Source organism: Equus przewalskii, chromosome 17, assembly GCF_037783145.1.
Source record: "Equus przewalskii isolate Varuska chromosome 17, EquPr2, whole genome shotgun sequence".
Taxonomy (NCBI): domain Eukaryota; kingdom Metazoa; phylum Chordata; class Mammalia; order Perissodactyla; family Equidae; genus Equus; species Equus przewalskii.
The window spans coordinates 66,205,888-66,218,435 of record NC_091847.1 but is presented as its reverse complement, the minus strand read 5'-3'; the positions used below and the strand labels follow the sequence as shown (position 1 = coordinate 66,218,435).

Genomic DNA, 12,548 nt, shown 5'->3' with positions numbered 1-12,548 from the left:
CTCACCTGGCCCCCGTCCCCCCGCACCCCCCCCCCCCCCCCCCCCGGAACATCCCACAGACATCTTCCTCTTCAAAACAAGATTACGACTGGACCGACCATTTTAGTTATGATTGCAAGAGGCTCTTCAGCAAAAACCGTTAGGAAACTTTGAAGAAAAAAAGAGTTTATTTATTATTTACAAGCCCTGGAGCATATAAACCACACAGCTGGGTCTTGGGTAGAGAGAGTGTAGGTGAGCGTGGGCCTGGGCTTCTGCTTTTATTGGGGTCAGAGGGTGGGGAGTCTAGGGTTTCATGGGCTCAGTCTTTTTTTTTTTGGTGAATTTAAAACATAAGAGCAGGAATTTGCAGCATGGGGAAGAAAAAAAAGTAGCCCAAATGGTCAGTTATTGAAATCAACAAAGATCTCTAAAACAGGAGGCTCAGTGCAGGGAGGCTGGTGGGCTCTTCATCTAGTCCTGTGGCTGGCAATGTATTTGAGATAGCCCTCTTTGAAGTGGATGCTTCTTTGAAATGGATGCCTTGATAATCAAAGCTTAAGTTATGCAGGCACTTACAAAAAGAAAAGCCACCTGTCACTCAGGCCTTACACTACATCAATATATAGAAATATAATTGATTTTTGCATTGACTTTGTAGCCTGCAAACTTTCTAAACTTATTAGTTCTTTAGATTTTTTTTTTTATACATTGCATTGGATTTTCTAAATGGATAATTATGTCATTTACAAATAAAGTCAGTTTTACTTTTTCCTTTCCAATCTGGGTGCCTTTTTTTCTTTTTCTTGCCTTTTTACACTGGGTAGAACCTCTAATACAATGTTGAATGGAAAGGTTGAGAGTGGACATTTTTGCCTTGTTCTTGATTTTAGAGGAAAACATTCAGTCCTTCACCACTCAAGTATAATGTTATGTGTAGTGTTTTTAATAGATGTCCTTTATCAGGATGAGGAAGTTTTCTTCTCTTCCTAAATTACCCAGGGTTTTTATTAGGAAGGGATTTTGGATTTTGTCAGTTTCTTTTTGTGCATCTATTGAGATGATCATTGGTTTTTGTTTTTTCATTTGTTAATGGTGAATTACTTTGATTGGTTTTTCAACATTAAACTAACCCTGCATTGCTAGGATAAATCTTACTCTGGTATGATATGTTATACTTATTTATATTCTTGGGTTTGATATACTAAAATTTTATTTAGAACTTTTGCATCTGTGTTCATGAGGGATATTGGTCTATGGTTTTCTTGGAACATCCTACCTTCATTTTGGAAGGCAGCTATGCTCACCACTATAGCACCAATGCCACTCCTTACTTCATTTTCTGGAAGAGTTTGTGTAGAATTGGTATCATTTTTTCTCTGTTTGTAGAATTTACTGGTGAGGCCATTTGGGCATAGAGTTTTCTTTGTGGGAAGGTTTTTAACTACAAATTCAAATTCTTTAATAGATGTAGGGCTATTCAAGTTATCGATTTCTTCTTCACAACATTATCTATTTTTTCTTGCATAAGCTTGGGTCTTTTAAGGAATTTTTCAGTTTATTAGCATAAAGTTGTTCATAATATTCCTTTATTATCTTTTAGTATGTGTAGAATCGGTAGGGACATCTGGCTCTCTCATTCTAGGTATTAGTAATTTGTGTCTTCTCTCTTTTTTTCTGATCAATCTAATTAGAAGTTTATTGATTTTATTGATCTCAAAAAAAGAGTTTTTTGGTTTCATTTATTTTCTGTTTTATTGATTCCTGCCCTGATTTTTATTACTTCCTTTCTTCTTCTTACTTTAGGTTTTATCTCCTCCTCTTTCTTTAGTCTCCTAAGGTGAAAGCTGAGGTCAGTGATTTAAGACTTGGGTATAGGATTCTATTCTATTCTGATTTTTAAATTTCAGTCCTTTAAAAATGTGTCTACACTGTCTTCTCATTTACATTGTTTCTTGTGAGAAATCTCTCGTCTTTCCTTATCTTTGTTCCTCTGTATCTTTTTATTTTCTCTGGCTGCTCTTAAGGGTTTCTACTGGTCACTTGTTGTGGGTTAGATGGTTATGATGTGCCTTGGTGTTGTTTTCTTCATGTTTCTTATGCTTGTGTTTATTGAGCTACTTAGGTTTAATTTGACCTTATTTCTTCAAATATTTTTCTGTATCCCCACTCCCTTTTCAGAAACTCCATTTAAATTTACGTTAGGCTCACTCATGCATTGTTCATTCTTAAAAATTTTCTTTTTTTTCATTTTAGATAGTTTCTGTTCCTCTGTCTTCAAGTTCACTAATCTTTTCTTTTACAAAGTCTAATCTGCCCTTAATCCCGTTCAGATATTTTTCAGTTTATACATTCATCTTAGTTTTCATCTATAGAAGTATCATTCGGGTCTTTTTTTTTAATCATCCATGTTTCTACTTAACTTTTTGAACATATATGTTTAATTATAACTGTGTGAATGTCCTTTGTTGCTAATTCTTATGTTTTTGTTAGTTCTGGGTCCATTTTGATTGTTTTATCACTTCATTTTGGGTATTATTTTCCTGCTTTTTTAGATGCCTGGTAATTTTTGATTGGCTTCTAAATGTTATAAACTTGACCTTGTTGGATGCTGGATATTTTTGTATTCTTATAAATGTTCTTGAGCTTACTTCTGGGATGAAGTTAAGTTATTTGGAAACAGTTTGATCCTTTGAAGTCTTGAAAATTTCTTTTTAAGTGCAGGGTTGGAGTAGTGCTCAGGCCAGGACTAATTATTTTTTACTGCTGAAGTGAGCCCTTTGTATTCTATTCAGTGCCCCATGAATCACGAGTTTTCCTAGTCTGACTTGTGGGAACAGGCACTATTCGCAGCCCTTGGCGGGGTCCCAGTACAGTTCTCTGTATTCTTTTCTTGTGGTTCTTTCTCTAGCCTCAGGTAGTTTCTTCATGTACATGTATTGATCAGTACCAAGCTGAGTACTTGTAAGAGACCCACTGCAGATCTCCAGGGTTTTCTCTCTGTGCAGCTCTGTCCTCTGTGGTACTCTCTTCTGAGAATTCTAGCTGCCTTCATCTCCCTGGACGCTTAGCTTCATCCCCTCAAATCAAGGACTGTGCTAGGCCTGGAAATTCTTTCAAGGCATTAAATTGGAGCTCTTACAGGATTTATCTTGTTTTCAGATATTCAGAGATCACTTTCCTTTATTGCCTGATGGTCCAGTATATTGAAAACCATTATTTTGTATATTGCATCTGTTTTTATACTTGTTTCAGGTTGGAGGGTAAGTCTGGTCCCTGTCACTCTATCTTGTCCAAAGCATAAATGTCCTGGTTGGTTACTTTAGATTAGATAGTTAAAGAGGCTCTCCAAGGAATTGTCCTTTAAGCTGGGATTTGAATGACAAGAAGGAGTAGCTTTATTAATATCTTAGAGTAGAATATTGTGGCATTAAGAAAAGTTAGTCCAAAGACTCTAAAGTAAGAATGAACTTCACCTGTTCAAGGAACCAAATAGAGGCAACTGTCTGAATAAAGGGCAGAAGTGATATACTATGCTCTTGAAGCGGTACATGGGGGCTCTCAAAGAGGTACACAGGGCCCTCTGGTGAAGAGCTTGGATTTCAACCTAAATACGATGAGAAACTGTGGGAGAGTTTAAAGCAAGGAGTGCATGATCTGGTTTACGTTTTCTGGCTGCTTTGAGGAAAATGGATCATAGGGGTATAAGAGTTGTAGCAGGGAGACTTGTTAGAAGGTCATTACATTAATGTAGAGCTATGCTGTCTAATACTGTAGCCACTAGCCACATATAGCTATCTAAATATTAATTAAATTTAAATAAAATAAATTCAGTATCTCAGTCACACCAGCCACATTTCAAGTGTTTAATAGCCACCCATGGCCAGTGGCTACCTTATTGGACAACATAGATTATAGAACATTTTCATCAAGACAGAAAATTCTATTGGATAGCACAGGTATTGAGAGAGGATTTTGACTTGTAGTAATGTGGAGGTATAGAATTGGAATAGAGTGGATAGTTTTGAAAGATGTTTTAGAGTTCACAGGCTTTCTGATGTGATGAATCAGGAATAACTCCAAGATGTTGAGCTTGTGTTACTGGGTGGATGAGGCCAGTTAGGGAAGAAGTATTGTAGTTGGAGGGTGGGAATCAAGAGTTGAGTTTTTGCCATGTTATATCTGACTTGCTTATTATACATGTGGTTATGTCTAGAATGCAGATCTAAGAGTTGAGTATTCAAGGGAAAAGGCATAACTAGATATATAGATTTGGGAGCATATTAGTCTGCTACAGCTGCTATAACAAAATAGCACAGACTGGGTGGCTTAATCAACATTTATTTCTTGTAGTTCTGGAGCTGAAAGCCCAAGATCAAGGTATTGGCAGGTTTGGTTCCACCTGAGGCCTCCCTCCTTGGCTTGTAGACAGCTGCCTTCTTGTTCTTATGTGTGTGTCCCTGGTTTCTATTCCTTTTCCTGTAAGGACACTTGTCATATTGAATTAGGCCCCCGCTCGTATAACCTTCTTTAACCTTAATTGCCTCTTTAGAGGTCTCATCTCCGAATTGTCACATTGTGGGTTAGGGCTTCAGCTTAAGAATTTTTGGGGGGATACAATTCAGTCCAAAACAGGGACTAATCAGCATATAGATGTTATCTAAAGCCATAAGAGCTAAGGAAATGCATGTATAGGGAGGAGGGGATACTCTAAGAACAAGCCCAGGCACAACAGCATGTAGAGGTCAAACAAAAGAAATGGAACCAGCAAGGGGGACTGGAAAGAAGCAGCCATTGAGGCAGGGAGCAGAAAGAGAGAATATGGTGCCCTGGGAAAGATGAAAGTGTTTCAGGATTGAGGGTGTTTTCACTTGTCGGAGTACCGCCGAGGCTCTGGGGCAGGTAGGCACGTAGGATGTTGGGAATAGTTGGGGGCCTTGAAGAGTTTGATTAAGGTATTGGTTTTAATGTAAAAGAAATGGGCAGTCATGGAAGAGTTTTAAGCAGTAGAATGGCTTGTGTTATTAAAAAGATCACTCTGGCTATCGTATGGAGAACCGTTTGGAGGAGGAATCAACAGGACATAGTCACTGTTGGGGGCTCAAGGGGTGGTACGAGAGAAGATGTTGAGGCTAGATTGGTTGCACCCTTTATTGGTGTGGGTGACCCCCTAGATGCGGATGATGGCAGTAGGGGGAGGTCGTGAATTCAACTTAGACCTATCTTATTTGGGGTGCTAAGAGAGATTTCTGTTTATAGCAGTATGCTGCCAGTTCTTTCGAGTTTCGAAGTAGAACTGGAAAGGATTTGAATTCTTGTGTTTTTATCTAAACGTAATTAAATGAAGCAGTCTTAGAAAAGATATGGATTATAAAACTAGAGGGTCACAGTTGTTTAAGGAGTTCTTAAACACTTAAACACTAGAAAGTAGTGTACTGGCAAGTATTTGCATATATGCTGTTTTCAGTTATTACCTGTGGAGGGAATAAGGGAACTTAAAAAATGCTGATGGTTAAGAAGAGTAAATGCAAGCAAGTGATTTTATAAGGTATAAACTTGTTTGTTTAGTAGGACTAATGGTTATTGCATCCCTTTAAATATTGTGAATTTTAGCTAATTTGCTATTTGGAAAATGATTTAAATGGTGATAATCAGTTTTCATATAATAGCCTTAGATTATGTATATTTTTTCCTATGCTATCATTTGGAAAGCAAGTATTTTTCAATTTTTACCTATTTCAGAGATTCTTAAAAAGTAAATTAGTGGTGAGAAAATTTAGGTAATATTTATTGATTGCTTTTTATGTACAAAACATTTTGCCATCAAATACTTTAATGACTTCCATAGACATGACACATGAAAATTTTAAGTACCCAAATTGTTAGCTTAATTTATAGCAAGTCTTTTGTGATATTGATTGCATTGTATAGTACTTAGTTTAATAATGTTTCTAACAGAGATTCAAACTCTAGAGAGAAATGAGTATCTGATCTAAAGTAAAGAGAATTATATTCATTTCTTTTATTTGAACCATTGTTATCTCTTTTTGTTATTTAATTACAGGACTATTTCCTGATGTGGGTGGAGGTTATTTCTTGCCACGACTTCAAGGAAAACTTGGTTACTTCCTTGGATTAACAGGATTCAGGCTAAAAGGAAGAGATGTGTACACAGCAGGCATTGCCACGCACTTTGTAGATTCTGAAAAGGTAACTGCTTGGATGATTGCATTTTGTGTTGTTGGAATAACTCATATTGCACAGGGAGGCGTATGAGTGGTTGAGATCACAGGCTTTTGATAGATGTGAATCTGAATCCTGGATCTGCTTGAAGCTGTGTGATCTTGGGGAAGGTGCTTAAGGTCGCCAGTCCTCAGTTTCCTTATATACAAAATGGAGATGATTGTATCTGGATTCAAGGCTGTTTGCCCAGGACCTTCAGTAAGTATTTTTTAATGAATAATTACGGTCTGTTTTTTTGAAAAAAATTAATACCTATTTTAAGAAAGTCTAATATTTAAAAATCTAAATTTATATATAAAAAGATAGGCTTTTATTTTATAAAGGCATTTTTTAAAGGTTCTCTTGGTTGTGAGTTTCCCTAGTGCATTTGTAAAATATACTCTTAAAAAACTTTTCATAAGGATGCCTGTGACAAGGAACAGCTGTTACTTATCTTTGTCTTTTTTTTTTTTTTAAACAGTGTAGCCAATTTTTCTTAGCACAGGATAGCATAGTGGCAAAGAACATGCAGCCAGCCAGCCTGGGTTTAAATCCTAGCTTGAATTTAGCGTGTTTTGCCCCCAGTCTTCCCATCTCCAAAAATGGGACCTGCAGTTTTACCATAGTAGTTGAAGCTCCTTGTGCTAAATGTAGTAGAAAACCCAATTTCAGGTACTTTTGCCTCAGAATTCCCAGCAAGAGGTTTGGGGTTTATTCTCCTTTGGCTGGCCTATATCACCCCTGAGCTATGTGAGTGGGTGGAATACACTGACAAGCCTATCCTAGCTAATGTGCTCCGTCCCTGGAACTGTGGGGTGAAGCCAGCTTCCCAGGAAGCACATGGATCTCCAAATGAATATCTGAACCTGGGGGGGTGTGTTTTGAGATAGGAGAAGGAACATTAGAAAAATGTATGGAGTTTGTCCCCTTTACATTGTTATGAGGGCTTTCATCACATTTGCTTGAAGTTTCAAATCTTTCTCGTGTTGTGGGCATCTTCAGCCACATTGAGTAGGTGGCTGTCTCATCCCTCCCTTGATGTAACAGGAAGCAAACATGGGCGCTCCATTATCTACTCTGGAGGGACACCTGTGGTTACGGTGGGATTTAGTTAAGCATGGGAGAGGAACTGATCCACACTCTTCTCCCCTCTTTGTCAGCTTGCCTAATAATAATATTTGTAGTGTGTAGCCTGCCATTCACAGGGCCTGTAGAGGATAATAAAAAGGAGTAATACACATTGGGGATGGGGCTAGAGATGGGTACTGAATAAATAACCATGTGTCTCATCTGACAGAGTAAAGTATGATAAATGTAAAAAAAGAATACAAAGAAAGTACTCAATGAATTGAAAGGAGTAAGAGCTTACTTACAAGAAAGGACTGGAAGTTTTTTCATAGAGATTGCAGCTCAGCTACACCTTAAGATGAGTTTTGTCAGGAAAAGGCATTCTGGATAGAGGAAACATTGATGAGCAAGCCCATAGGGGCAGGAAAGCATTAGCTATGTTTTGGAAATAGTAAAAAAGTCCTGTTTGCCTGAGCATAGGATAGGTGTGTGAGGGATATAGGTGGACAGTGAAGTGTGGCCATATTATAGAGCTGTGCATTGACTATGCTAGCCATTAGTCACATGTGGCAATTTTAGTTAATTAAAATAAAACTTATAATTCAGATCTTTGGTTGCATTACATTTCAAGTGCACAATAGCCAGAGGGAAACAAATATGAATGTCTCTATTTCTCCTCTTTAGTCCCTTCCATCTTTATCCATTCCTTGCAAAGCACCATTTGCTGTGTAGGAATGTGTGCACATTCATCCTCAGTGAAAATTTTCTTCACTGACTCAGCTGAAGAGAACACATGATAATTTTAAGACAGAGATTTTAAAAAAGAATATAAGATTTCTAAAAAGAAAATTTGTTTTTCCTTTTCTTCCCCCCCTTTAGTTGGACACGTTAGAAGAAGATTTATCAGCCCTGAAGGCTCCTTCAAGTGAAAATGTTGCAGATGTCTTAGAAACTTACCATACAAAGGTAATCTTGTGACTTTTCTAACCTCAGTTTTAATTCGTGGGAAAGTGGAAATGACTGAAAACTTGGCAGTTGATGAATATTCTACTTAGTAGATGTAAATAAATGTACTGGGATTTATTTACTTTAAAGCTTGATGGGGAGGATCAGCGCTTCACAGTGGTTAGGATTCAAGACGACTTCTGTGCAGCTGCACAGCTTGTCTTCTCACTGCTGCTGAACTTCACTGCGTAGCCTTGTGATTGGCCTTTGGAAGGGCTTTTTATAACAGACTAGGACATTTCTGTGATGGAGGTTCAATGTTGATGCTATTTGTGCAGCTGCTAAAGTGAAACTCTGGTATGTATCTAAATATAATAATAAAGTTTATTGTAATGTTTACTTTTAATTCCTTACTTATGTTGCCTAACTTAAATTTTCTTTTAAGAGCAAAGAATCTATAAACATGCTGCATGATCTCTAGTTAAACATGGTGGGTTGAGTATATACTCCCTCCTAAAACCGCCCTAAAATTGTAATAAAGGAATAAAAAGGCATGAGTCCACAAAAACAGACAGAACAGAAAAGGAGACAGTGGCAGGCATGAGATGTCAATATTTTGGAAGCTTGAAAGCAGAAGGATGAGGGCAACTACTTTAGACCTAAGAACACTGAAATCTTGTCCTTCAGTGGGAGAAGACAATAAGAAGTAAGTCGGTTCTTGCTGTAGACCCTTTTAAGGTACCAGGTCCTTCTGAAGACTAGGGGGTGGAGTAGGGCAGAAAAACAGGAAGATCTCTGCAAATTTTTATTAGGAGCAGATAGGCCTCCAAAAGTTCTCCTCCTGTAACAGCAGGTACCCTCTTATACGCTGGCGCAAAAATAGAGTCTTACTTCTTAGACCAACTCAGACAGGCCTAGCTGACTGAGGGCAGAGGTAGGTGAGGTACTCTACTTAAAAGAGGCAAAGCATACTAAATGGGAAGACCTCTAGCCTCCTTCCCTAGTCAACTTCCAGAATCATTACATACCATCTGTCTTAGTCAGTTTGGGCAGCTATAAAAAACATACCATACAACCGGGTAACTTAAACAACAGAAACTTATTTCTGACAGTTCTAGAGGCTGGGAAGTCGAAGATTAAGGTCCCGGCTGATTTGGTTCCTAGTGAGGGCTGTCTTCCTGGTTTGCAGATGGACGCCTTCTTGCTGTATCCTCACAAGGCCAAGAGAGAAAGTGAGCTCTCTCAGGTCTCTTCCTCTAAGGGCACTAATCCCATCACAATGCTTCACCCTCTTATGTAATTACCCCCAAAAGGCCCCACTTCCAGATACCATCACATTGGAGATTAGGGCTTCAACATGAATTTTGGGGAGGACACAAACATTCAGCTCCCTGTACCATCCTCCTCCCAAGCAATACATTAGAGGAAAAAGAAAAAACCTCCAGATACTGACATTCGAGGACCCCTACAATGAAACATCCACGTCCTTGCCTGATCATCTTATCATGTATCAGATGATTGGCAATCTTAGAACTGCAATTGACATTACAGACAAAGCTTCTTAATTTTAGTGCTTCACACAGGAAAACACGAATTGCCAGGCATAAAAAAACAGAGATTGGTCAAAACAAAAAAGGCACTCAAAGGAAGCAGACAATGTTGGGAGAAGAAGGAAACTTAAAAAACAACAACAACAACAAAAGCTTGTCTTCAGATCAGAGGAAAATATTTCATCTATGAAATAAGAATGGATATTATAAAAAGAAGTAAGTAGTCAAAGAATAAAAAGAAATTTAAAGTATGATAGCAAAAGGGAAAAAAAGCCCGCAACCGATTAGATTAAAATTGATGGTTGGAGGAGACTCTAAGAGGACTAAAATGATAAGATTGAAAATGGAGAGAGAGGAAAATTAGAGATATTATTCTAGGAGGTCCAATATCTAATTATTAGGAATTCGTAACAGAGAAGATGGGTTGAGGGGGGAGGAGTATTTAGAGAAATAGTGCAAAAAATTACCCTGAACTGAAGAACATGAGTACATATTGACAGGGTCCCTGAATGCTCAGTGCAATAAATATGAATACTGAGCATGTGAGGATTTCATCAAAACATTTGATAGTGTCTCATGTTGTCAAATTGGGTAAATATGGGGTGGATTATAGAGTACGGGGGTTGAAGGGCCTTACCAAAGAGTTCTGTTAAATGTGTAGTGTTAGTCTGTAGGTAAAGTCATCTTGGCCTTGTCTTATTCAGTATTTTTCTCAGTGATCTGGATGAGAATATTGACAGCATTTTGATTAAATTGATTTGAAAGTAAGAAAATAAATTAGGTAAAAGAATATGGATTAAAAAAAACCCTTCACGTTTAGAGTGATCTGTTTAATAGTAACAGTGTGAAATTTAATAGATGGATGGAGAAAGCAGTCCTTGTATTTTCCTGTACTCTCACATTACTACTGCATTCACAGCACTTCTCACACCAGATATATGGGTTTTCCACACATGAAGCAATTCTCTGCAGCACCAACTGGGTGTCCTGAGACTCATTTCAATACAACTCTATCTGCCTGGAGTTAGCATTAGATTGATCCCACAACTTAAGGGCTCAGTCCCACAAGACTGACCCCACTTCAGATGCCAATCACAAGTTCCGGGTTGTCACCTGTATTTCTGACTGACCCGCTATAAATCGGGGTTCTCATGACCCCCTCCTTGGATTTAATAATTTGCTAGAATGGCTCGCAGAACTCAGGGAGACACTTAATGTTTATTGGTTTATTATAAACGATACAATAAAGGATGTGAACCAACAGCCTGATGAAGAGATACATAGGGCAAGGTCTCAAGCCTAGGAGCTTCTGTCCCCATGAAGTTGATGTCTACCACTCTCCCCATATGTGGATGTGTTCACCAATCCATGAAGCTCTCCAAACCCTATCCTTTTGGGTTTTTATGGAGGTATAGGCAAGATTTATCATAAGCATAATTGATTACGTCATTGACCATTGATGATTGAATTCAGTCTCCATCTTTTTTTCCCTCACTGGAGGTGGAGGGAGGGAGATGAGGAGGTGGAGGATGGGTTGATGGTGGGGAATGGGACTGAAGGTTGCAACCCTTTAATTATGTGGTTGGTTCCCTTGGCAACCAGCCCCCATCTTTCGGGACTTTCCAGAAGTCACGCCATTAATATAAATAATGATGTGGTTGAAAGGAGTTTGTTATGAATAACAAAAGACAACCATTTCACCTTTATTCCAGGAACTGAGACCAAACGACCAAATATTATAAAAAAGATGTTCTGTTTAGGAAATTTCAAGGGTTTTGGGAGCTGTGAGCCAGGAACCAAAGACCAAATATATGGCCAAAGACCAAATGGATATTTCTTATTTTAAATCACAATATCACAGTAGAGATAAGTGAAAATCTTGGATTTCAACCCAGAGTACCAAATTCATAAGGACAGGTTGGGAGAGGTGTAGCCTACAGTGGCACCAGTTAAAAGAAAATATTCTACCTACTCAGTGTAAATCCGCAGCATAATAGGGTTGCTCCAAACCTAACCCAGAACTGTCCTATTAGTAAAAGAATTGTATCCAAAACAAACAAGAGTCTGTGGGGCCCTGTTGTACTTTGCTGTGATTCAGCCATTCCTGTAGCTAAGGTATGTGTTTCCACACTTTAAGAATGACCTGGATAAATTGGAACTTGTGCATAAGAAGGACCTGGATTGTCAGGGGACACAAAACTGCACTGTGTGAGAAAAGATGAAGGTGGAAGAGGGATTAACTGAACTATAAACATGAGAGGGCTGACTTTTGGTCCAGAATTTTTTTAAAAGTCCTAATTATAGTTGCTCAAGCGCTTGTGAGTTCCTTCCTGAAGTACTGTTTTCTCTGCCTGGAGGTCAGCACTACAGGAATGTGGTAGGAATTTCTGTGTTAGATGGGAATTTGGGCAAGATGACTTCTCACATCCTTACGATCCCTACATTTATTAACACATTTTAATGATAATATATTATGTATAAATAAAAATATAAGAACATTTTTTGCCTTTGACACTTTTAAGAGCTAGTTTGGAATAATACATACTGTCTGAATTTTGAACATACGGTGGTAGTTATTTATGAGACTGTTAGCTGTAATTTTACTGAAAGTGATAATCTATCACAAAGTGTATCATTAAATATGAAATTTTAAAGGATTTTGAAAAGATTTGAGTTACCTCAAATTAATTGAAATATTTTTGTTTTCAAACAGTCCAAGATTGATCGAGACAAGTCCTTTATACTTGAGGAACACATGGACAAAATAAACAGGTACTTAAAGAG

At 38.0% G+C, this 12,548-nt stretch overlaps 1 protein-coding gene across 2 annotated transcripts in view; it reads left to right on the top strand.

The window, feature by feature from the left end:
- Window positions 1–12,548, top strand: part of HIBCH (3-hydroxyisobutyryl-CoA hydrolase) — a 98,967-nt gene that overhangs the window by 68,870 nt on the left and 17,549 nt on the right. For both annotated transcript variants that reach the window (XM_008516520.2, XM_008516521.2), the window contains 3 exons: window positions 6,044–6,189; window positions 8,149–8,235; window positions 12,478–12,536. In XM_008516520.2, the coding sequence (XP_008514742.1) occupies window positions 6,044–6,189; window positions 8,149–8,235; window positions 12,478–12,536 (292 nt within the window). The remainder of the gene's footprint in view (window positions 1–6,043; window positions 6,190–8,148; window positions 8,236–12,477; window positions 12,537–12,548) is intronic.